This window comes from Coenobita brevimanus, chromosome 110, assembly GCF_032717465.1.
Source record: "Coenobita brevimanus isolate Jiangsu-jjx chromosome 110, ASM3271746v2, whole genome shotgun sequence".
In the NCBI taxonomy this organism is placed as follows: Eukaryota; Metazoa; Arthropoda; class Malacostraca; order Decapoda; family Coenobitidae; genus Coenobita; species Coenobita brevimanus.
This window is the reverse complement of record NC_137063.1, coordinates 51318743-51345814: the sequence shown is the minus strand read 5'-3', so window position 1 is coordinate 51345814 and position 27072 is coordinate 51318743. Positions and strand designations below refer to the sequence as shown.

The following is a 27072-nucleotide window of genomic DNA, read 5'->3' as shown; positions in this document are numbered from 1 at the left end:
TTCTGGAAAGGGCTGTATATACACAAATCATAACCTACCTAAATGAAAATGACATTTTTTATACCGGTACATTTCAGTCAGGCTTCAGTGGGGCATACTCTACAGAAACATGCCTCATTCGCCCTACAAACAAACTGCAAACCATGGGCATAGGATCTGTTGGTTGGTTCAGATCATACCTCAGCAACAGAAAACAAAGAGTAAAAGTTGATGAGTAGAGTCAGAATCAATGAATATAACTTGTGGGGTGCCACAGGGAAGTATTCTTGGTCCACTTGATACTGTTTTTGTGCAATGTCAATGACATGATTCTGAGTGTTAGCTGTAAACTTACAGTATGTTATGTGCAGATGACAGTGTACTTTTTGTATCGGGAAGGGATCCTAAAGTAATATCAGACACTTTATCCAAAAACCTTGAATAAAAAATGGCTTATAGACAGGAGACTATCACCACATATGGGGAAAACAGTCTATATTATTTGGCTGAAAAAAGGAAATTACAAGTAGCGGAGAATTTCCAAATACTGTACGGTAAAGTGCAATTCAGGATTTCGGCAGCACCTGTTGTGAAACATTTAGGACACAGACTGGATACTGCTATGTCTGGGGATGAAATAATGGAGTCAGTAGTAAACAAATCTACCTGTAGATTAAAATTCCTTTACAGACAGGCAGGAAGCTTGCCAACAGCAACAAAGCAGACCCCATGTCAGGCACGTGTACAATGTCACACAGAATGTGCGATATCAGCATGGTACTCTACCCTCAGGAAAATATCAAAACAGAAGCTCCAAGTCCTTCAGAACAAAATAATAAGGTATATACTGAATCTAGAACCTACGGTAGGTCACATGTAGGCTGCCACGAACTATGTGAACTTGGAATGTTGTGGGTAGCAGATAGGGTCAAACAACTGAGACAACACCATCCATCCATCCATCCATTGCCAGACGCCATGTATCCCAGACGGGGTGGCCAAAGGCTTAGAGTTAATTGTTTTACAGGGAGGGGCACTAATCCTCCACCAACCCCACTTGACGTAGGGATGCCAACAGCATCTGGTGTTCCCAGGCGGTCACCCATCCAAGTACTAACCAGACCCAACAATACCTATAAAAACATTTACCGATACAGTATTACGCCTGAATATCTAAGGGAAAATTTTGTAAAACTCTAGGGCTGCTTGCCATAATACGAGAGGCAGAATGTTAAATTTTGATGTCTATCTATCTATCTATCTATAGCCCGACGCCCTAATCCCGCAAAGCTTGGCCGCAGACAAAACGCCTCCAAGTCGCTCTGATGTACCAAGCATTAAAGGTCAAGAATTGTGTAGCGACATTCTTTTATGCAGCAAGCAAAGACTGGAACAGTTTGCCTCACAGTATAAAAGCAAACAGAAACCTTTATTCTGCCAAGAAAAATCTGAAAAGATACGTTCAACAGGCAGCCTCTGCGAGAGATGTTGACGTTCCAGTATTTTTGTACTACCGTACTAGCCATTTCATAGTCAGCTTTAGTTTTAAGTATGTTACCAACAAACAATGTTCATCATTTATTATAGTCATGTGCAAATTAATATAAGCTAAAATTACCTTTGGAATAAGACTAACTACTCCTTCATGCCCCCAGCAAATCCTGATCCCAAAAGAAGGACCTTCATGGAAATAGGCTGTGCCACTGAGGCCTTATTGGGTTATCCATGGCTGATACTTACAAACACTTGTTCAGTGTTTAATGCACCACTCTGTATATGCCGTATTGAATAAAATTATTCTTATTATTATTATTCTTATTCTTATTATTATTACAGTATTATTATTAGTCTCCTCTCTCTCTCTCTCTCTCTCTCTCTCTCTCTCTCTCTTTTATAGGTACTACACACGGCTTATGAAACTATTCAGCACTGCTCATGGTCTATAGCATTAGGTACCACCATTCATTTTTTGTCATAGCAGTGTTTTAGCAGTGAAATTAATCCCTTCAGTCTGAGATATTTATTCTGGCTAATGCCAGATGATTTTATTCATCTTGAGGAGGGGGGGGGAACCCTTCCTGGTAAAAGTTTAGTCAGGATTTTGATGAACTGATGATATACTGGTTTCATACTGTATAAATGTGAGCCATGTGGAATCCTAGTAATTAAATTTATCGCTTAGTTATCATGTATGTCTGTTCCTCAGGATGCAGCAGCCACCACCATCAGTGAATGGCGGGGGTGGGGGTCAGCAGATACGATACCCTGGCCCACCTGCCCCACGACCCTCATTAGCCCCAACATTCCCCACCACCCCTGGCAAGCCTGGGGGATACATGCTGCCAGCTCAGGCCCCCATCAAGCCAGGTGGTCCCATGAATGGTCCACCAGCCGGTCCTCCACCCAGACCCACAATACCTGGGTCAGATGTGAGGCCTCCTCTGGTTAATGGACAGCCAGGTCCCCCTTTAGGTCCCCCTGCCTGGCCTCCTTCACGGCCACCCCCCAGGCCACCAGGAGCATCACCTAGCAGGCCCTACCTTCCCCCACCCTCGGCACAAATTCACAAGCCTCCCACCCCCACCATAGCCACAGCCACCACAGCCTCCTCTGCACCATTACTGAATGGTTATCAGAGACCCTCGCCCCCTATCGTCCTACCAGGTAAACATTCTTGGCTTACCACATTTCATCCATACATCATACTTTTCATTTTACTTTTGAGATTAGTTGTGAACCTGAATGAATTGGGATTGTGCAGCATTGTCCAAACCCTGTATTTTAGGTGCATTATATTTGTGATTGTCATCTGAGTAAAGTTACTAATAACTAAAATAGAATTAGTTTATTTATCATATGTGTGATACATTACAAATATCAAAAGTAATATATTAATAAATTGATTGAAAGAACCTTCGGAATAAGACTGCCTGGAGAACTCTTCTTTCTGCATTAGCCTATGCTGCAAGTAAATAGCTACTCTGTGGTGTTGTTTATTGTAATTTAGCCTCAAGGTTCTTCTGAACTTGGTTGGAGAATTCTTGAAGTCTATTTTAAGAGTACTGTACAGTACATTCAGTTGTGCCAGTATATACAGTATTGTGTTAAAGTATTGTAATATTTGTCATTGAAGAGCCTCAGATTTTTAAAAATACACTGTCCCAGAATGAATATGCGCATCATCAAGTGTTTGTGTAGCTAGCAGATCAACAGATAGTGCAATAGTTGTCATACATACTTGTACAGATATTGGTACTGGTACTACTGTTGGTTGCTTTCCATGTCCTGCTGTTGGTGGGTTCTGTATTTCCTTTAGTTCTCATAGGCTACATGTGTAGCTGAGTTGCTTTCTGTAGTATGCAATCCTCCCTTCTGTTGCTTGTCTCTTGAAGCTGCTTAGTCATGGTCAATATATCATTTATTTTCACACACCCTGAAATTGCATCTGTGTTTAATGCTGCAGACCTCTTTCAAGCCTGCATTAGATTGGATTTGCAGTGAGTACATTGATGACATGTAAAGCATTTATTGACCCTGGCTTTAAGTTTGAGAACCCTTTGACCAGTACCGAGAATTGTAAAATGCTTTCCTGATGGTTAGGGTTGTTTTCAAGATTTGGACACTCAGGCAGTCCATGTGTATAACTCAGTGATCATTCTGTCTATAGCCAAATGCCTTACTTTCGGTGAGGGTGACCGTGAATAGGTCATGTCCATGTCATTCTGCTTTCCGCCATCATGCTGCCAGTTTCCCCAATTAACAGGACAGCTGGTGCAGGAGGGGGGTGTCTCTTCGTGGTGGCACTGAACTAATTTCAGCTTTGTAACCCTTTTATACAAATGCCAGTCATGTCCTTCCTCATCTTCTGAAAGGGAAATGGTGGACTGTAGGAGGGAGACAACTTCCATATACAATCTACTGGGGTCACATTCAGATGAACCTTGGACTACTAACACTAATATGGATACTAATACTAATACTACACCATTTGTTTGGATATAGGCTTGATTATTGGAACTTTTCGGTGACTTATAGGCCTAATGAGGGCCGCCTGTATGCGATTGCAATGAAAAATGAACCGATGGAATGTAATAAAATCTGGTCAAAGGGAAAATGAGAGTGCAACTAATCCTTTGCTTGCTGTGGGTGGGTTCCTACAGAGGCACTATCTAGCCATTCTTCTAGCCAGTCCTCCCGCCAACCCTCTCCCCAGCCCCCTCACAGTCTCACCCCCCAGCTTGACCGTATGGAGAGGCAACCCTCACCCCTCCCTGGCGGCTGGAGTAAGTCCTGCTTGGCTTCTTCCTTCCTCACCCCCATCACAAAATTACCTTGTATTCTTACCTCTCTTTGTATTGCCTGTTGTTGGGTGGCCTTGCCTGAATTTTGTTGCTTCCATCTTCCTTACTGGTACTTTGCATGCTTGCTTGCTGTTGTTACAGTTTTTTACCTTAATTTGGCTCATAATTTCATCCTTTTGCAGCTTATTTCATGCAGCTAAGTGAGAGAAAAAGCTACTGCAATGGTAAGGCTCTGCATCCTTTCTATAGCACTTTTTTGTGACCATCATCGTCTTCTTGTGTTAATCTCTGGTCTAAGGATTGATGGAGAGAGAGCAGTTTTGGGCCAAGTTAAAGTGAAAAGAGCAGACGTTTTTTTGCCTCTTTTTGCATTTTCTGTTGTTAGGTGTCGTCTTATGGACTTCACGGACTTCTTCCATCCAGACCTACTTGCTGTTTTTATTCCTGCAAATTTGAATATTTTTTTTCTCTTTATTTCAGATGGCTGGTTGGCTTACTGATTTTTTGTGTGGGTAAGCACCCAGCCTTCATCTTGAATGCAATTATTGTATGTTAGGGCACTCACGCCTTTGATAAAAACTGTATTTTGTGCCATGGGTTATATTTGTTACTAAAATGCAAGTAGTAATTTTATCTCATTTGTGAGCTTATGCAGCATGGAGGAAAATGTGTTACAGACAGTTTGTGTGTAAAACCAGCACTGCATGTCAGAACATGATCTGCAGACCATTATACCTGCTGTAATATATGACAGATTTACATGTATTTTGCCAGTTGCCTCTACTCAGTCTGGTTCTTACAGTTGGTGTAACTACATTGTGTAAACTGTGCTTTCCAACTCCAGTTTTAGTGAACAGCGCGCTGTGAGAAGAGGTCAGACCCTTTCAGGTCAAAGAAGAATGTTAATACAGAGCATTGTGGGTAAAAGTTTATTGGTCACAAATAAGAGTGAGAAGATTGGAAAGGTTTATCACTAAGTGGCAGAACAAATTTGGTTGATGAAGACCATTCAGGCTGTCCATCAACTTCAGCTTTAGCAAACAGTGTTGATTATGTAAATCCCCACAGCAAGATGGTGTAATTTGATAACTACCTCCAGAGTTTTGACTCTTCTAGAGAGAGATTATTCTGGCTGAAAGGGCTGGATACAGCTTTCATTTACCCTTTCACTGCTTACCCCCTGATCATGATTTAAACTGTCTAGTGCTTGCAAGAATAAACTATAAAATGATCTTGCTCATGTAAATGGAGTAGCTAATACCCTGAATCAAGAAAACAGACTGATTAAAATTTCTCGTATTGACAGTAGGATAGACATCAGCTGTGGGTCTCCATCCGTTTGATGTCAGGGAAATTCCTAAAATTGCTTTTATTATTGAGTATTGGCAGGGTGTTTCCTCCCCCCTCCTTTTTTTTTAATTGCCCTTCCCCTGTAAAAACCCACTGTTGACATAGTAATCATTTCCATTAGATTTTATCCATATGTATTCATGGTACATTGGTTAGGAATTGGTTGCTAGCATTTCATTAATTCAGAGTACTGAGAATGTCTCTTATTCCCCTTCCAGCAACAAGTGGATCTTCCAGCTTGAATGAAGTTCCTTACCCAGTCACATCCCAAGCCAACCCCAGCCATTCCCAAATTGGGGAGGGGAGTTCTAAGATGTCCCCACTTGTGTCTCCGAGGATGTCCCCTGTTCCAGCCACCACAGCCTCAGTCAATGGAGCTCCCACCACTGTGCCTCAATCCTCCAACACTGTGTCCAGTGATTCCCCTACCAAGGACCCGCAGTTAAATGCATCTGTGGTTAGAACTCCCAAACCATCTCCTGCTAATAGTGTTGGTAGTGTGCAGCAGAGTCATTCTAGTAATACATCTGTGGTGGGTAGTGTTCCTGCACCAGTCAGTGGGCATTACTCTGTAGCATCCAGCAATACACAACAGCCTGTGAAGCCCCCTGGTGCAGGTGATGCCCCCCAGAGAAATTCAGATGTTCCTCCTGGTAGTAGTGCAAGTGGTTCTCAGTCCATGGCCACAGTAAACTCAGCAGGATCTCGGATAGTTCCTCCTAGTCCTGTTAACATGTCCTCAGCACCCCAGTCTAGTACAGGGGTTTCCCAAACAGCTACATCTTACAGAGCTCCTGTACCTTCACCTGTTGCTGCCCCAGTGTCCATGGGTTCACGCATGGGTCCCCCTGGAGCATCGTATGCCTCACCAGCATCAGGAAGCTCAATTCCAGTAAGACCCATCCAGTCACCTTCCACGTTTCCAGTCATATCAGGTCCACCCATGCCTAGACCGTTACAACCACCAGTTTCCATGGGTCTTCCTCTGCCATCAGGTGCATCAGTTCAACCCCCGTCAACATTGATGGGACCCCCGTCAACATCGATGGGACCCCCACCAACATCGATGGGACCTCCGCCAACATCGATGGGACCCCCGCCAACTTCGATGGGACCCCCGCCAACTTCGATGGGACCCCCACCAACTTCGATGGGACCCCCGCCAACTTCGATGGGACCCCCACCAACTTCGATGGGACCCCCGCCAACTTCGATGGGACCCCCACCAACTTCGATGGGACCCCCACCAACTTCGATGGGACCCCCACCAACTTCGATAGGGCCTCCACCATCATCGTTAGGGCCTCCGTCGTCATCTGTGGGGACTTCAACCTCATTTGGGGCACCACCAATGATGATGGGTGCACCATCACCATCAGGATTGCCCCAAGCAAGGATGGGTGCTCCACCTACATCTGTGGGTCTCCCACCTTCTTCCTTGCGGCCACCACCACCTGTAATGGGTCCTTCAACATCGATGGGTCTTCCTCCAGCATCGATGGGTCTTCCTCCAGCATCGATGGGTCTTCCTCCAACATCAATAAGACCTCCTCCACCATCAATGGGTCCTCCTCCAACATCAATGGGAGCCCCTCCTACATCAGCTGGATATAGGCCAACAGTTGGGCCGCCACCTACAGGACCTTCCTTGGCATCAACTCATAAAGGACCTATTCAAAAGCAGTTACCTGGGCAGGGGCCCCTGTTGCCCCCACAGCCACACTGTCAACCTCCGTATGGCTCCATTGGTCCAAATATGAACCAGTTATCACAGCATTTAGGGGGATTGTCGGTAACGCATGATGGCTGGAATAAGGGTTGGGGCAGACAGCAAATTGACTTGCTACAGAATCGCCAGATATTGCCTCCTAATGGTGTGGAACCCCCCAAGCCAGTGCTCGCTCAAGAATATCTGCCCAACTGCTCACCAGACATTTTTCGGTGTACTCTAACCAGAGTTCCTGAAACAAAGTCAGTGCTACAGAAGTCACGGCTACCCTTTGGCATACTCATACACCCATTCAAGGATCTAGAAGTAAGTTGTGCATGTCTTTTTTTTTTTTTTTAGGCTATAATAAAATAGATTGTTATAATAATATCAGAGTTTCAAATGCAGTAGAAAATTGGAAAATTCTTCAAGGTTATTTTGTGTGTCAACCCCCCCCATCTGTTATGTCCATCCATCTATCTGTCTGTTGCCAGAAGCCATAATCCCATAAGGGGTGGCCATTTGACCTATGAGTTATTTGTTTTACAGGGAGGGGCACTAACCTTCCACCAACCCACTTGTTGACACGTTGGGAGCATGTATGGTTTGGGTATATGGTTACCACCCAGCGGTTTAAATGGTTTCTTGGCTTACAGGAAACCATTTGGCTTGTCACTCAATTTAAAGCCACCTGTAAAGGAAAGAAGAGCAATAAGAAGTGACAGGAAAGATGGGAGAAATAGGAAGAGAGGAGGGCAGGCACAGAAAAAGAATGATAAAGGCTAAGGAAGAAATAGGTAGCACAACATTAAATGGCTTGTGCAGCCATATTAATCTAGCAGTGTTAGATCAAATATAGATCCCCATGAAGTAACCAGCATTATAGAATGTGCTTCTTCCTACGGAAAAGTGACCAAGCTTCGATTTTGATATCAGTTTCTGCTAGAATGAAAATAATAATGTAACCCAATCTAGCATCTTCACCAAGGGGCTGATGTCGTATAGAAGTCTTACTCCTAGAAAATTAACCCCAGGTGAGTTTTCCTTGTGGTCAGATTTCATTATGATACTGGTACATGATCTGTTCCAATAATTGATGATAATTTCCTACACTAGTGGGGGCAGGGTGGCTCAGAGGTAGAGCGCATGACTTGAGATCGCAAGGTTGAGAGTTCGTGCCCTGCCCGAGTAGCTGCTATGCTGGGAGAGGTAGTGCTTGCCTGTCACCTGGCTTGGCTATATGATCTATCAAGTTCTAGCCCGGGGAATTAATTCCCTTCCTACACCGGTATTTAAATTGTGTTATGTACAGATATGTTATGTGCTGGGGGTGGGGCTGGAGATGTCCTTGTGGTTAGAGTGAGGAATGGTTGGAAGAAGTTCAGGGAGCTGTTGCCTCTCCTGACATTGAGTGGGCTCTGCCTTCATGATAAGGGATCTTTGTGTGCAGCATATGTTAAGAGTGTAATGCTGTATGGTAGTAGGACCAGGGCAGTAAAGGGAGAGGATATTTGCAGGCTCAGACATACAGAAGTGACAGTGATTAGGTGGATGTGCAGTGTGTCCCGGAGTACGAGGCCTAGAGGGGCTAGGCTTACAGTGGGAGATTTGAGGGGTAGGATGGGGCTGGAGTGTTTTGGTGTTGTGATGAGAGGTATATTGAGATGGTTTGGGCATGTGCAGAGGATGGGGGATAATAATTGGGTGCAGAAAATGAGAAGTTTTAATGTTTGGGGTAGATTTGCGAGAAACAGACTGAAAAAGACCAGGGACGTGATCATTGAGTATGACCTCGGGGATAAGGGACTGAATAGGGAAGCTACCAGAGATGGAGCGGTATGGAGAGCTGCCATTAGGTGACCAAGGCTGATACATGCAAGCATGTTGGGACCTTCAGAAACGAACAAAATGAAACAGTGCTGACATGGCAGGAAGAATCAGATTATTCTGAATGAATCTGAAATACGGTAGTTGCAGTATATAGCATCACTCTGACAATACCCAGGTACTTACAGTCAGGTACTGATATTTTGTACTCTGTTAATTGCTAAATGCCCTCACCATTATAAGAGTTTTATTTATTTACATATTTTAATTTTTTTTTTATATACAGTACTTTATACTGTATATGGCAACCAGAGTTGCATTCGGTCCCTGGTAGCTACATATTAGTGTCACTATTGGTACTGTATTTAGAAGTTTATCATCCTAAGTAAGACATCCACATTGTTTTGCTTTACAGTAAAACTTCCTTGTATAGTTTTTAATCATATATAGTCTACTTTGGCCAGTGTAACTGAAAAAGTCCAGAATAACCAGTAATTAGTTGTATTGTACCATACAATTTTTAAGGCTAAAAGCTTAATCAGCTTTGTTGATATGCATATGGATTTCATTCTGCACTGTTTACTGGCTGTATTTTTCTTATGCATTATTGATAATTGACTTACTGTAGAGTATTTTGATGAACTTATTAGATATGCAATCATGAAATGTGAAAGGCAAAGGAATGGTAGGCCATGAAGAAGATAGAAGGATAGGACTGTTTTACTAGTACAGCACACCCTGGTTTTATGATGATGTGTTTGAAAAACTCTATTGCTTAAGAGGTTTTCATCTATCATCCAATCCTGCGTTGCCCCACGAGGAGCGTAAGAGCCCAGGACTTGGCAAGTTGGTCCTGACATTTAAAATAAGAGTTTTTCATATATTGAAATAAATCATAGGTTCAGTGGGGATACATGTTTGACCAAGTGTCATCCACCCAACAGAGTTCAAGAACAGGTTTCCAACCCTACTAAACTGTTGTTATTTCACTTCACATGCTGCTTACTATCAGAATAATTTTAAAATTAGTTTGTAGTGCACCATTACTGGTACAGTAGATTTTTTTTTTTACTTCATTGCCCATCACTTGCTGCTTGAATTCCAGCACCACATTATCGTTCCACCGCTGACACCAGCAACACAGTCAGTAGTGACAGACTTCCAAGCCCATCTTGGAACAAACATATGGCTAAACTTGTGTCTCTACAATTGTATAAGTGAAAATAGTTATCATACATTGATCAGGAGGCTTTGTAGGGATCTTAATGATTGTATAATAAAAAATACTATTCATCATCATCATCATCATCATCATCATCATCGTCATCCAGACTGCCTTTGCCACCCTGGGGCAGGGTGAGGAGTAGCAATGTCCAGACAGCCCAAGTTTGCCAAGTCCAGTGGGCTATGTTTCCATTCACTCATCATTCAAGTCCCCAGAATCCTGGCTGTATCTGATATGCCAAAAGCATTCACTACATTCTGTAGCTTCACATAAATGTATGCAATAGAGTCAATCAAAAATTACTATTGTATATTGAATATAGGTCCTGACTTTTTAGTCATCACATCAGCGGTTCTTGCATACCAGTTCATCATAAAATGAGGGTCTGCTCGTTGTTTGTGGGATGGTGGCTATGAGTGGAGTGGAGGACCTCTGTTGATGAAATCTTTAAGTGTCTGGCAACAATGCATCTGGTGTTATTTGGGTTGATATCCTCTGGCAGTATATAGATGGACCACCTCTCTCTCTCTCTCTCTCTCTCTCTTTCTCTCTTGCTCATTCTCAGTGTGAAAATGATGGTACAGGCTCAGAGGAAGGGGGAGAGGTAAATGAATTGAGAGAGGAGATCCAGTTTGGAAGGAGAGAGGTAAGGCACAGAATGAGCATGTGGTGTCCCCCGGAAGGTGGTCCTATAACTTTGTACACCAACATGCATGATGCTAGAGAGGGACACCTTCCTGTGGGGGCACCAATATTGAGTAATAAAGGCACCCGGTCAAACAAACATCCCTCAGCTCTCTCCTCATCCACCATAAGGAGGATGGTGGGCTGTAGGAGAGGTGCATACTAAGCCCACAGTCCAGTAGGTTCACATTTTAGATGAATCTTCAGGCTATAAGTACATTACTACTACTGTTACCAACATGCATGTTAGTCAGTATACTGTGCAGTACACCAGTTCCCAACTTTGAATGGCACTATGGTAAAAACTAACTACTGAACAGTACCACATGATTTGTGGAGTTTAACATTTATGCAGGTAAATTGCTAACTACTGAACTCTGGCTGTGGTATTGTGGAAGTAATGTAAATGAATTTTTAAATGAAAATCTTAAGATATCAATAATGCAAAATGAAAACTGTGCTGTGCCAGCAGTGCAACTTGCTGTTACTAACAACAGTAGAATTGGGCTGACCTGTGACAAAAATTATCAGTACTGCACTTAAAAATATGACTTACTCTTGTGCAATATATGTCTACCTCTGGGCATAGGTTTAACAGCCTGCTTCTTGAGATGCAGCAGTGCCATACACTTTCACATCTCACCATTTTCGCTCTAATACCCATTGCCCTCAGTTGAATACATGCTAGGGCAGTCTCATCCAGGACTGGCGCATTGATATTAGTTGATGTTTTTATGACATGCTGGTGGGGCTTGTGGAAGATCGATAAAGTCTATTTTAATGAAATTCAAATAATCAAACTGTTCCCTACCCCAGTGCAGAATCAAGCTTTAGTAAATTAAGACAACCAACAGCCTCCCTAACCACTCTGCTACCACCTCCCTAATTACTGTATTGGCTAAGTACTGTAAGGGAACGTATTGAGCTTGTAATTAAGTAGGTGTTGCACTTAATGCTGTGTGGAAATCAAGTTCATTGATGGAAAAACTATTTTGGTGTTAACAGTTTGGATTTATTTGCAGTTGGAAGATTGATCACTGTTGGTTTTCATGAAAGAATTTTCATTGTTCAGTACTGTACTGTGGTACAAGCTGTGCTGTGTACCTTATGCAATTCTGCCTTGAGATTTGTATTTATATAAGGAGGTGGGTGGGATGGTGCTTTAAGGTTCCTTATCAAAACACAGACTATTTTTAAGCTTAGAGAAGTTATGTAGTACCAGTCTTTGGGTGTTGTGAGTCTAAAGGAGGAGGAGGCATGCTACACCATGAAGGTGGATGGATGTTATGGTAGGTGGGGGCGCTCACCATCCACTCACTCGATGTAGTGCTGCTCTCGGGTATCTGCCCTTTCCTCTCCTCCATCCTTCTTTCCTTCCATCCTCTTCTGTCTTTCCTTCATTCTTTCCTTTTCCTTCTGCCTAGGGGTAACTTTACATTCCCTCTTCTTTCTTTCCTTCATTCTTTCCACTTCCTTCTGCCTGTGGGTGACCCTACACTGAGTGACAAGCCAAGCGGTGTCCTGTACACCAGGAAACCATTTTTTTACATAGCTGGGTGGTAACCATATAACCAAATTTAGGCGCCTGGTGGTTTAGTGAGTAATTACAGCGCTCCAATCGGATTGAGCCGGTGAAGGTTTATATCCAAGGGATGATTGGGGTTTATTGCTCACGTAATGCCACTCAGGAATGAGTGAGGCTGGTCACTCTCATCTTAAAATGTTGGGACCAACTTGCCTAGCCCCGGGCTCCTACGCTTCTCATGGGGCAATTAAGGCGTGGATGATGAATGATTGAAAGTATGTGATGTGGGAAAGTGAGATATGAAAGTTAATGAGGGTAGAGAATTAATAGGAAATCAAGTAGATTGGATGAATTACCAGTATGCACAGATCACATGACATAAGTTTAACATGCATATTTTGACAATAGTTGTTGGAGAGACTTCTGGCAGATGTATATATGTAAAACACATGTACTGTATTGTAAAATGTACAATGGAAATTGTTGGTCATGTAAGGTGGAGCCAAGACTTGGATGGGGGAGGGGGGCTTCAACGGAGCATGCTATTGATAGTTTTCATACTTTCATACATTTTCTTTATTTACTGGATCTTACATCACCTTATCCTTAGGTGGGAAAGTCGTGATGGTGATGGTGATGGTGGTGGTTGTGTTGATGTTAGTAAGTGATGGTGTTGGTAATGGTGATGATGGTGTTGGTGGTGGTTTTGTTGCCATTGATGATGATGATGCTTTACCATCCCCCCAGCATCTGCCTGTGGTGAGCTGTAACACCATTGTGCGGTGTCGATCATGTCGGACGTACATCAACCCATTTGTAGTGTTCAAGGGAGAACGACGGTGGGAGTGTAACCTTTGCTTTAGAGTGAATGAACTTCCTGAAGAATTCCAGTATGACCCTGTAAGTAATGTTATTTCTCTGCTTATTTCTTACCATAAATGTCTGTCTATGTGTATCTTTCTATCTATCTATCTGTCTATAGTCAGATGCCTAAATCCTTTAAGGGGTGACCACAGGCGAATCAGCTCCATGTAATTGTGTCCTTTGGCATCAGGCTGTTCTCGCTCCAGCTCACAGCCCTTTCACATAACTGCTTTATCTCATCCTTGATCTGTCCTATCCCCCTCCACCTCACTCACTCTCTCCTGGTCAGTCTTTCATTCTCCATCTTCTCTGTATCTCCAAATTATGTCGAAGTACTTTTCCTAATGCTTTCTAGTTGTGCACTTTGCTTTTGGTATTTTTCATTAGTAACAGATGTTCATCCACATTAATTTAATAGAGGATTTCATTCTGCTCCAGATTATTTTGTATAGCTAGCTCAGTTGTGGAAGAAAAATACCTTAGCTGTACTTTTTTTCATAGCATTTCATAGTAACTAGCACGATACTCTGCTGTAAGTCTCTTATTACAGCTTAACATTCAAGATAGAGAGATAACACTTTGAGGCCAAGTTAAAAATGGACAGAGTCCATGATAGTTTTGATATGGTAATTTCCTCTTACATGCATTTGTTTTGATTTCTAATTATGAAGTTGATAAAGGTGCAGCCAAATATCAGATGATAAATCATTTTGGCTGGGAGGTACTGTAGTTACCGGTACTTATTATTATTTTTTCCAGGTTAGTAGAACATACGGTGATCCTTCAAGAAGACCCGAGGTTAGAGAGGCCACCATAGAATTCATTGCACCCCAAGAGTATATGTTGAGGCCACCACAGCCAGCCACCTACCTTTGGGTGTTGGATGTCTCAAGACAGGCTGTTGATACTGGTTATCTTAAGGTATTTGCCAACCAGTGTTTGTTTATTGAGAATTCAGGATATTACCTGTACTGTAAATATTTGGTAATCCATAAATAGCACTGTTTCTCAGGCTTTTCCTTGGCTTCTGGATCACACTTCACCCCATCCTTTGGTGAAAGAAGAGGTGTGGATGATGATTTATTTAGTTTTATTTATTTATTACCTCTGACAAGGAGGTTATGATTTCACCCCTGTCTGTTTATGTGTTAGTTTGTTGGTTGGTTTGTGAGCAAGATTACACAAAAACTACTGGATGGATTTCCACAAAACTTGGTAGAAGAATGGGCCTTGGCCTAGAATACACCCTATTAAATTTTGGTGGTGATCCGGATAAAGGTGTGGATCCAGGAATTTTTTTTAACTTTCTTTAACATTGCGAGATGGGATGTTGGCGGAGGTATGCGGTACTGAGTGCCATTCTAGTTTGTTTGTTTTTTCCACAGGTTGTGTGTGATACTCTCTTGACGCAACTGGACAAGATCCCTGGTGATAGACGGACGTTGGTTGGCTTCATTACTTTCTCAAATAATGTCCAGTTTTATTTATTGGGAGAAGGTATACTTTTTTTTCCTCTGTCTGTGGGGTGTGTAGTGATAGTGTATTAAATTTGATATTAGTATTGGCACTTTATGCTTTCTTTCAGTTTACAGTACAGTAGTCTCAATTATACGAAATTCATGGGACTTTCAAGACCTTGATTAATCAATTTTTACGTATAGAAGAATATAATACAGTAATATACAGTACTGTCTGTACTGTACCTGTACTTAAAAACACCCTTATCCTCATAGAAGTTGTATATGTAATATCACATAATATACATTCAATGTAATATACCTTATTGTAATACATGCAGCCCATGGCCTGGGTTATGTCTGAGTTAGCCACGAATTTAAGAAGTTTGTCTTTATATTTACTTATACAAAGTGGTAGATCCTACATTATATTCCTTCATCAATTCACTTCTGCGTACTCCTCGTTCTGCTGTATCTTGTTATGTATTTCTGTTTTCTGTTTCAAAGTAAGAACAACTCATTTTCCTCTACACTACCACTTGTTATATTGGTTGTACGATACCCCATCCTTAAGTGATAGGGGGGGAAAAAAAAAAGTCAGGATGATGATGGTGATGACAGTATCGTGTGTGATCAGAAATGGTATCGAGATTGTACTTTATCTGTGCATGATCTTGGCACTGTAGTTGATGATGTGGGATATTTTCATCATTAGATATTGTGTACATTGGTGATAAGTAGTGTTGCAAAATGGTTGTGTAGAATTATGATACTTTGCGTTTTGATTTGGTTTTTGTATTTGTCTTCATAGATCAGAAACATGTTCAGATGCTTGAGGTTGGTGAGATGGATGATGTTTTCGTGCCAAATCCGGAGGACCTTCTCGTGAACCTGGAACAGAGCCGCAACCTGGTGGAAGAACTCTTGGCTACATTACCAGAGGCACACTCGGCCTCTTATCAAACCCAGTCTGCCCTTGGACCTGCACTTCTGGCAGCTTCCAAACTAATAGTTAGTGGCTGATATTTTTTATTGACTTTTTGATTGCTCTACTTTTGTACCAGCAGGATTAATGGGTGTGACTTTGCCCCATCAGTGGGTAGGATTATAGCTCTTTCATGGTAACTAGGTCCATATTTCTGTCCTTTTTAGGCCTATAATTGGAATGTTTTTTGATCTGTCAAGTGGAGCCTAGGTTCCAGGGGTGTGAATGGGAATGTGTGAGCAGACTTTGATTAGTATCTCATTCTATCAAGTTTTTTCTGGCTCTTTTGACCCTACCTCTTCCTTTCTTGGGACGGGAAAGGTCTGAATGATGATGACGATGATGGTTATGTAGCTTATTTCACATAGCTCCGTGGCATTAAGTGAAAATACTGTGCTTCTACATTCTTTCCGTAGCGCTTCACTATTAGCATGTTCTAGTGTTACTTCATTGTTTAAACTAAGCATTCAAAATGGAATTATTGCAATTTTAGATCGAGTATCTCAAGTATATCAAGTTTTATCTGGGTCTCTAGACCCTACCTTACCTAACGTTGGGATGAGGAAGGAGGTCTGAATGATGATGGAGTTACGAAAAAAAGAAGAAGAAATCAAGCTGAAACTAAAGCCCGTGAATTCCATTCGTCACTGGTAATTGTTGACATGTAACATTTCAGGGTCCCATTGGCGGGCGCATCACAGTCATGACCACAACACTGCCCACAGTAGGACCCGGGGCCTTGAAAGCACGAGAGGACCCCAACCAGCGAGCTGGGAAGGACATACAGAATATGGGCCCTGCCACGGACTTCTATAAGAAACTCGCCTTGGATTGCTCAGGACAACAGGTAAGGAAAGAGTGAGTCATTCCCTATTGAAACATTATACCCACATGCAGAATGGGTTGTGAAGAAAGGGAGACCATTTATATGTGATGAGAGAGAGAGTCATCTCTTATTGGAAAACTCTCTCCACACATAGGCTGGGTTGAAAAGAGAACAGTCGTATCTGAGGAGGGTCCAGGTCAAACTGAAACTTGCATATTCTTGGTCAGCATATTCAAATGTGTGTACTTTATAATTTTTTCATTTGGACAGACCATGATTCTAGGGATGTGAAAGAGAGTGTAGCTCATTAATTGGGCAGATTTTGGTTAATTTTGCCTTTTACTTTTCATTTTTATCATCATCATCTGGACCTCGTTTCCCACCCTAGGGCAGGGTGAAGAGTAGCAACGTCCAGACAGCCCAAGTTTGCCCAATCCAATGGGCCACGCTTCCATTCACTCATCATTCAAGCGCCCGGAATCGTGGCTGTATATGATACGCCTAATGCATTCACCACATTCTGTAGCTTCACATAAATGTATCCGGTAAGAGTCAATCCGGATGCTGTCACGTTAAAAAGGGGTGCCAAAATCTCTGATCATGCACTTCTTCTCACAACATTCATCCAGCCAGCTTGATCTCTTGTCAGTCCCCAAGCCTCACTAACTTCCATACCTCTCTTCCTCAAACACTCATCCACCATATCCCTTTACTTACTACAATAAACAAATACTACAATAAAGTTGAACTGTTCAGCTTCAAACTAACACAAAACCAACATTCTATCTTGAAAAGTGTATTTACACAGAGCAAACTATTCAGCTTCAAAATAACACCAAAACCAACATTCTCTCTTGAAAAGTGTATTTACACAGAGCAATCAGAGAAAGATATCATGCCGCGAAGATTTAGGTCAGCGCTAGAGCGGTTGACTCTAGCACGGACATAATCTGCCTGGTCCAGAAACCTGATAGGGTTAAATTGTAATATGCACACAGGATTATTCTCCCTGTAGTGCCACCTTTTTTTATTTTCACTTTTAAAAAATTAGGATTTCTACTACCTTTCCATGTATAGCCTATGGTTTGTTTATTGTAACCAAAAGGTTTTTATATTGTCCTCTGAAGAGAAAAGTTTATTAATTTATTTCTGTGAATAGCTGATCAGCAGATATATTTAACCATTTCATATGGGGGGGGAAACACATATGGGAGGTTTTATGTGAGGATTGCAGGGGCTTGAATAATACTGTTTGTGAAGGAGTTTCAGACCCATTTCACTGGGTGTGCTATTGATGCGTCTTCCAATTTTATACCTTATTCCTTGTTTTCTGACTCAGGCTCATTCCCCTTCCTTAAGTGGGAAAAAGGCAAGATGATGATGATATGAGATACAGTTAACTTTCTTCTTCTTTTTCCAGGTTACAGTTAACTTTCTTCTTCTTTTTCCAGGTTGCGGTGGATTTGTTTGCACTGAATGCTCAGTATATAGACCTGGCCACACTAACAGGCATGAGCAAATTCTCAGGGGGCTGCATCCACCACTTCCCTAATTTCCATGTTACCCGGAACCCTGCGTCTGTCACACCTTTTGTCAACTGCCTCTCTCGATATATTACCAGAAAGATTGGTTTTGAAGCTGTTATGAGAATAAGGTTGGCACTCTTTTTATTTTGGGTTTCCCTCAGTTCGGCAGAATTGTCAGACATAGATGAGAATATACTGTAGCAGGTTGTTAAGTTATCCTCTTTTACCTTGTCTGCTGTCAAGTCCACATTAAATTACAAAGCAGTAGCCTGTTCAGTTCCCATGATACCTTCATATTTTACATGACCGACTGTATAGACAGTTACAATATTTTGTAACATATCCTTGGCATATAAGAAAAACTGCCTTCACATGACTGACAGTGAGAAAGTTGATGATCTTATTTAAGCACTTTTGGCTTTTAGTGTCATTTTGTATTTTATGTGCTGAAGAACTTATTTAGTGCTCAGTTCTCCAGATTTGTGTGCTGTATAGCCCCTTCTTGCATTACAGAGCAACAAGAGGTCTGGCAATCACCAATTTCCATGGCAACTTCTTTGTACGATCAACGGACCTGCTGTCACTACCTAATATAAACCCGGATGCTGGATTTGGAATGCAGGTCAACATTGAAGAGCCATTACATAGTATTCGTACAGCGTGCTTCCAGGCTGCCCTTCTGTATACATCCAGCAGAGGTACATACACACTTAATTTATAATTTGCATCAGATCATACATGTATTATTCGACAGGATTTCATCTTGTACAGTAATTGATGGTAGAAGGTTGGCAACCATCAACACGGGCGATACCACCACGAGAGTGAAGTGGGGCTACAAGTTTGGTAATTGGTCATATAATTGTCACTTTTTAGGCAGAAAACTCCATCACAGTTAAGTAGAATTGCAGTCGAAGCCGAGACTCTAAAGTTTTTACTAATTTCATTACTTGTCTGTGAAAGCATTTCAGGGAGACTTTTAAAGCCTTAGGGGGCAAGATGCTACTAGTGAGCTGAATGGAATTATCTTTAACTGAAACAGGAAGGGGTAATTTTTCTCAGTTCATTATTGTGAATTGGTTGAATTGACTGTAGCTGATAGATAGTACTGGTATAAAGTGCATGAATGCCGATGTGTGTGCTTGTGAGGTGAAGTTGGAGCTACGAGGGCCTGAATGATGAGTGAATGAGAGTGTGGCCTATTCAGTTGGGCGGATTTTAGTTAGTTTCTCGTATCTTTTTTTTTTTTCCCCCCTAGCTTTCAGGATCCAACCCCACCCCATCCTGGGATGGGGAAAGAAGTATGGATGTTGATGATTGACAATGGGTTTTTGAAACTGATGCTGTTGTTGCAGGTGAGCGGCGTATCCGAGTACACACGCTGTGCCTGCCAGTGTCACCAAATCAGCATGAAATAGTGACGGCAGGGGACCAGCAGGCTATAATAGGATTGCTAACTAAGATGGGAGTGGACCGATGCCTTTCATCCTCCTTGTCTGATGCCAGAGATGCCCTGGTCAATGCCTGTGTTGATGCCTTTACTGCCTACAGGATGGGCCTCTCCAGCCCAGCTCATGGTGCCCTGGAGGCTCCACCAGCACTCACACTCATGCCACTCTATATCCTTGCTGTTGTCAAGTCTGTAAGTACTGTACTGTAATTGTTTTAAGACTGCTTTAAATAACACAACACTGTACTGTCATCATTGTCATTTTTGTCATATGTCAACAGGGGCAGAGTACCAACCATTTCTTATTCTGGGAGGCTCAGTATATATATATGTATAACTTTAAACTGTGGCATTGTATCATACTGAAAGTTGTCATGCATTTCCTTTCAGATTGCTTTCAGAGGCGGCCTTAGCACAAAGTTAGATGATCGTCTGTTTGCCATGTGTGAGCTGAAGACACTGCCCCTGAGACACCTTATGACATTCATATATCCAGACTTGTATGCCATCCACACACTCTCAGAGAAGGGTGCAATCAACATTGATGACCAGGTAAGTCCCATACAAGTAATTCACAATTGTGTTCTTTGCATGATAAGAGTTCAGTCACCATAACTTGGCAGAGATTTTTAAAATTTTGCAACACCATCACCCTAAATGTCGTTACTGAGCAGCCACGCCCTGGGCTCTTACACTCCTATTTATATGCAGGAAAATGGAATTGGATGTTGTTGTTGTTTGCATTTTTAATTTCAGAAATGCAGTGGAAGAATAAGACTATACAATGTTTTTTATCCTCCTGATTCGAAACTTGTGACTTGTATTCTATTTTAATGTTAATCTTTTGCAACAGATCAACTCAGGATGGAAGGATAGCAGTTTTAGGGGAAGTTAAAGTGGACAGAGTATATTAAAACAGCAGTTATTTCTCCCTCTTTAAGTACTACCTTATGTGAGGTTTTTCAGTAAATGCATCTGTTACATGTATTGAGGACTTGCTTTATTGGTAAATTGTTTAATGAGATTATTCTTAGTGCTGAGTAAAGTTATCTGGCATCAGCAGAATGAAATTATCAGGCGTGCCTTAACCAGTGAATCGGTTTGTTGAGATCAGTATTAATCCATGTAGAATATCATTGTCAAGTTCTTTCTGGCTTTGTGAACTGTACCTCACACCACCTTGGGATGGGAAAGATCTGGATGGTGATGATACTAAAAAGGTTTCCCTAAGCAGAACAACATAGGTATTAGCAAGAATGAAGATTTCAAATGTGCCTCGACTACAAGAAGGGATAAGAGAACTCCTCATATTGATTGAAATATCTCTTTGTAGGTGGTCCCCCCAAAGGAGTACAAGGATAGGCATACCCCAGTTTAACAATGCAATTGGTTAAGTCAAAACCCATCGAATGGCGGGGTATCGTATGTTGGGGTAGATTTATCATGTAATGTATTGGGATGCGTTCGTGAGCCTTGGGTTTCCCTCCCAACCAAGTCCTAAACCCACCCAATTGAGTCCAAAAAAAGTATAAAGCCGATCTAAATGGCCTAACAGCCGTAAAAGAAGCCAACCTAAGCCTGAAACCAGTGCCCGTCTCACTAGTACCCAGTCAAGGTCACTGGAGAATGTGATCTCTGACTCTTATTCAAACTCGGTAGAGAAGCAACAGCATTGTATACAATTCCACCATCGGACGGTCTTGGGACAGTGAAATAAGCATCTGTTATGCATAGTAATAATGTATGAATGACGCAGAATTGTCCAAGGTGCGAATTGTTGTGATGGAGAATCGTTAATGTTTTGACGAGGAATGCGATCAATGATGCGATCGTGATAGCCTTTTCAACGGTCCCTCTTTGTCATTTATGTTACTGTTCTGGTTGCTGAGCTCCTTTATTTACTTCTCTCTTACATTCCAACATTTATTTAGGAATTCCTTTGTATTTTCAAGGCATTTTTCCTTGAATAGCTTGAATGTAAACACGTGATTTATTGATGTCACAGTTTTCATCAGTGCATGTAATATTTACTCTAAGGGTTTCATAATTATTAATATTTGTTTAAAATTATTATTATGTACTCCATGATAGGTTAGATGACAGTTCAGTGGTCAAACATGAAATAATCTTCATCGAGTTGCCTGGTTGTCCACACTGTTTTATACCTCGTCTGATGGGCGAGTATCCGTTCCCTGAATGACAGTTTTCACTCCATCTATGACTCAAACATTAATCTAAGTCTAAAAACAGAAATCTAAGGTGGTAAAAAAAATCAAAACCCAGCGTAAAACTGTGGGTAGGCCTACGATAGGTGGGATAAGGTGGTATTTCTACCCCCATCAGCGTTCCGGGGTATCACATCGTGGGGTATTGTAAATCGGGGTTTTGCCTGTATTGGTGATAGTTACTGACATGTCTGTTGTAGGTGGTGCCCCAGCCATCTCGGCTTCATCTGTCAGCTGAGCGACTTGAACGCTCTGGGTCATACCTTATGGACACAGGGCCAACGATCTACATCTATGTGCGGTCAGGGGTATCACCATCGTGGGTGGAGGCAACATTAGGAGTGCCCAGCTATGCAGTCATACCTCAGCCCCTCTATGAAGATGCCCTCCCAGCCCTTGACACCACAGAGTCTGTACTCCTGAGGAACTTTGTGGCACATCTCCAAAGGAACAAGCCTTACCATGCCCCTGTTGTTGTCCTTAAGTAAGTAAATTTATGTAGCTGCATGGTAGATGGGGATGCTAATTGCTTTACTCAAACACAAATATATACTGAACCATTCATTTAAATACCCTATTAATACTGCACATACATCACTGTTGTCATGCAAACTCTTTACACCATCAGCAGTTTTCCAGCCACACTTTAAATTTGTAAAGCCTTCAGTGATTATTCCCAATTCACCTTGTCACATGTTCTTTCCACAGTTATAAATGCCATAAGTAATTGTTGCATGCAGTGTCTTACTGGAATTATATACATAAACAAGTGGTACCGGGCACAACCAAGCTCACCCGACAGCAGTTATTTTATTGCTGTTAAGTACTGGCTTGTTTCTGCCATTTAGTGTCAGTCTAAGGTAATGGGGCAAATGTTTTCAAGTTACACCCTCTGAAAATCCATGATCTTGCATTTGACCTTTCAGGGTCACTCAAGGTCAAAGGTCATGCTGCCAAATGAAAGCCCATATGAGACTTCCTATATCTTGGTAATAGTCATTATCAAACTATCTATCTATTGCCAGACGCCTCAATCCCGTTTGGGGTGGCCACAAACAAATCGCCTCCAAGTCACCCTGTCCCCCGCCATTTCACTGCCCTGCTCCCAACTCACACCCCCCTCTCTCATATACCTCTCCACCCCATCCCTCTATCTCATCCTCAGCCTCTCCCTCCCTCTTCCCCCCTCCACCTCACTCACATACACTCTCTTCGTCAGTCTTTCACCCTCCATCATTATCTCTATCTTTAACAAGTTTCACGTTATAGCCCCATGAATGTCCATGACCTCGAGTTTGACTTTTCAAGGTCACTTATGGTCAAAGGTCAGGGTAGGAATTAAAAACCCATATGGGATTTCCTGTATGTTGATAATAGTAAATATCTTTCAATCTTCAACCAGTTTAGAGTTATAGCCCCCTGAATATCTGTGACCTGAAGTTTGACCTTTCAAGTTCATTCAAGGTCAAAGGTCTTGGTACCAAGTGAAAGCCCATATTATGAGTTCCTGTATGTTTTTAATAGTAAATATCTCTATCTTCAACCTTTTTCAAATTATAGCCGTCTGAAAATCCATGACCTGGATTTTGACCTTTCAGAGTCACTTGATTGCCTCCAAAACTTAATCACTTTCTTTGGGGACCAGTGCCCACTTATCCTGAAAGTTTTGTGTAATTTCATTCAGCTGTTTTTCCATAATGTTGCTAACAAACAAACAAAGAAACTCGACCAATAACAATGCCTTGTCAGACTCCGTCCGGGCGAGGTAAAAACCCTCTATAATCTTGACTTTGCCTTTTAACAGCAGTAAGTGGTTTTATGTACTCTGTAATCTTGACTTTGCCTTTTAACAGCAGTAAGTGGTTTTATGTAGTAATGTATTTTAAATCTTATATTTCATCCTCTTTCCCCCAGGGAGGACAACCCTACTCGAATGTTGTTTATCCAGCACTTGGTTGATGACAGAACAGAAGGGGCCCATTCCTATGTTGAATTTCTACAATTTCTCAAGACACAAATTAAGTAGGGAATTATTTAATCTTAGGAAGCATATTATGAAGTGCAATTTTGAAATGTTTATGTTTATAGCCATACTATGGGAAATTATTTACTGTGAATGGTATATGATAATTAATGTTTCAACCTTAAGTGAGAATGGCAGTTGTGAACATTAGTTCATAATTGCATTAGCATAGGAGGCCATCTAGCACCCTTCCTTAGTGATTTCTTTTGCATACAGCACCTTACTATTCTCCTGCAAGTTTTTTATTCTGTATATCAGTAGAGTTGGAATAGATAACATGATAGATATTATTAACAAATACAAAATTAAACTGATAAGGAAGAGGTGACAGGGAACCTCCTCAGCCAACAAAATATGAATTATTGTGTTTGTAGCTTTGGAATTTTCCATTTCCCATTGTCTTATTCAGGCATTGCTATGTATTTGCAGATAGATTGGTTCCTGTGATGTCTGCTGTGAACACAATTAAGTAACAGTGGAGCTCTCGTATAGCAGTTATCACTGATTAAAGTCTATTCTGAATTGGAATTACTAGACCACAGCTCACACTCTTCGTCACTGCCCATACGGCCTTACTTTGACTTCATCACCTGCACATATAATTCTAATTGGCAATGGACTACGGTTGCAGGTTTGTTCGTTCGTTTTATGTATGAGGCTCCAACATGCTTGCATGCGTCTGTCTTGGTCACCAAATGGTGGCTTTCCATGCTGCTCGATCTCTGGCAGCCTCCCTATTCAGTCCCTTATCCCTGAGGTCACACTCAACGACCTCGTCCCAGGTCTTTTTCGGTCAGCCTCTCACAACCCTACCCCTAATGTTAACACTTCTTACTTTCTGTACCCGGTTGTCATCCCCCATCCTCTCCACTTGCCCAGACCAGCTCAGTCTACCTCTCCTCATGACAACACCAATATGCTCCAGCCCCATCTTACCTCTTTAACTCTTTTAAAGTGAAAGAGTGTGAACGAGTGTGAGTTGTGGCCAAGGTTAAGTTTAATTTTGAAATGGACTTCTGGGATCCAAATTCAGCCAGACTCTTTAAATATTTCAGGGATATGTGATAGAAAGCACTGTATCATATAGAAATAATAATCTGCATTGTATTTCTTTACTCCCTCAGAATGTAGGTTTTGTATACTGGTGTGCTACATTGCAAATTTTATAAGGTAAGGTGGATGAACTTTTTATAGCCGAATAAAATCCATAATTCAGTTTTATTATAAGAAATCCATGCCAAAGAAATGTATGATAAATTCCCAGTGATACCATAAGTAGTTCCAGTCAGTGATAATGTATTTTTTTATGCATTTTTTTTTATTATTTCTTGCTACCATCAGACTTTTTATTATTATTATATTTTTTAAATAGTTTGGAGGAGGGCCCCTATAGTAAAAAGAGATAATAAAGGGTATACCTGATCCCTCCAGTTTGAAAAGTCTCTTGTACGTTGGAGAAGAATAGTCTGATGGTTGCCAGAAATAAGAAGAAAAATGCATAACCCTGTCGAAGGCTGTTAAAACAGAGTGGTTCAAGGTTTTGGCATACCGGTACAGTCAATCTTGGAGACTGATGTAACCTGTGAGACAACTTTCGCACATATAGTACAGTTGCAGACAAGACCATTCCACTTTTTGGTCAAACTGTTAGAAACACTGGTGTAATACTCTGAAAAGCCAGTTGGGATCCAAAGATTTCATCGGTGAGTTTCATATGTCATTGCTCACTTTCTTTGTTATTTATTGTAAGAAAGTGAATTTATATCTATGTCTGCGGTTGTAATTATGTAGGTGTTTTTATTTGGGAAATTTGGTAACCTGTTTGTATCTGGGAATATGGTAGCTGTTATCAGACATTTCACAAGGTAACATGTTGAAATAGAGAAAATGATGATAGTTATAAGGAAGTGATTGTTACCCTGTTTATTTTACATTGTTGAAAGTTTGTTCATATAGTTTACACAAATCTGAACAACAAAAAATGGAAACTTCGCCAGTACCGACATATGTACTGTTTATATTGCACCATCTGATTGTGCCATGGAGTTTACATTTGAGAGTAAAGAAATTGTTGCTCTCAGTTGTAACTGTGTGAAAGCTATAAATTTACTTTCTTGGTCACAATTATAGATCTTTGAATATTGCGATTGTTATTAATAATTATTGGCTGCATGTAATTTTTGTAAATGAAATTGTGAATAACTGTGACTCATGAGAACAGTATTTTATAAAAGTGGCTTTTGTTAGTAGTATCAGGCTCCTGTGACTCACTTTCATTTGGCTAAAATTGTCTGTAGTTAGCTGGGATAGAATACAAGAGTTGTCCCAACCTTGAGAGAGTTAATGGTAACAGTATTAGCACTGTAAGGTTTTCATACTCACTTTCAAGTGAGTAAAATCATTTGGCATCACCCAGAATGAAATACAAGAGAGGAATAGGTTAATACACCGCTCAGCACATGACCTGGATATACTGTAAGTTGAGATTTATTGTCCATGTAATGTTCAGGAGTGATTCAACTAAGTTCATCTTGTATGTTGCAAAGGAAAATGAAACAAAAAAATATATATATAAAAATTAAAAGTAAATAAATAACTACCAAACTCCTCATGGGGCAATGTAGGACTGTATGTCGGACGGACGGACTACCAAATTACCCCCATTGAGGTGTAGGGGTCCAAATCAAGGCTACTGTAGTCCAGTACATTAAACAGTAGATGACCATCCTACCTACCTTGATGGTAATACAAGATTGTCAGCTCTTGGGAATAGAGCCTGTATACATACCTAGACTATCACTGACTGGGGTGCTCTAACCAGGCAGTTATAAGGCTCCTCTTATTAATGACATGGGCATGGAATACTGCAGTATTTTGGACCGAGTTGTCATGAAAACTGAAATATACAGTTTTGGTTGCCAGTTACATGGGGCAGATTAGCTATCCAGCATACACTGTACACTTGGGATCTCTGCATATTGCTTAAGGTGGAAATAAAGTTTAAAATTTAATGGTACATATCTACTGTCTTTGTCGTAAAAGAATATACAGTAGGCTATATATATACTGTAATACTGATAGAGAGAGAGAATCAGAAGTCCTAGTGAGTAATGAACA

General features: G+C 41.3%; 1 protein-coding gene across 1 annotated transcript; it reads left to right on the top strand.

Moving 5' to 3' along the window:
* Positions 1 to 2186: 2186 nt before the first annotated feature.
* Positions 2187 to 27008, top strand: Sec24AB (Protein transport protein Sec24AB). Its single transcript, XM_080286202.1, has 13 exons — positions 2187 to 2643; positions 5849 to 7665; positions 13347 to 13499; positions 14223 to 14384; positions 14849 to 14960; positions 15732 to 15931; positions 16582 to 16752; positions 18183 to 18385; positions 18771 to 18955; positions 19613 to 19899; positions 20098 to 20259; positions 22133 to 22416; positions 23847 to 27008. The coding sequence occupies exons 1-13, from the start codon at positions 2187 to 2189 to the stop codon at positions 23956 to 23958; spliced, it is 4305 nt and encodes a 1434-aa protein (XP_080142328.1). The 3' UTR covers positions 23959 to 27008.
* Positions 27009 to 27072: the final 64 nt, after the last annotated feature.

Bases quoted from the DNA above. Each gene is read 5' to 3' on its own strand.
- Sec24AB (XM_080286202.1), top strand. From the start codon at position 2,187: ATGCAGCAGCCACCACCATCAGTGAATGGCGGGGGTGGGGGTCAGCAG. The intron at 16,753-18,182 runs GTAAGGAAAGAG...TTCTTTTTCCAG, and splicing joins TGGATTGCTCAGGACAACAG to GTTGCGGTGGATTTGTTTGC. The intron at 22,417-23,846 runs GTAAGTAAATTT...TCTTTCCCCCAG, and splicing joins GCCCCTGTTGTTGTCCTTAA to GGAGGACAACCCTACTCGAA.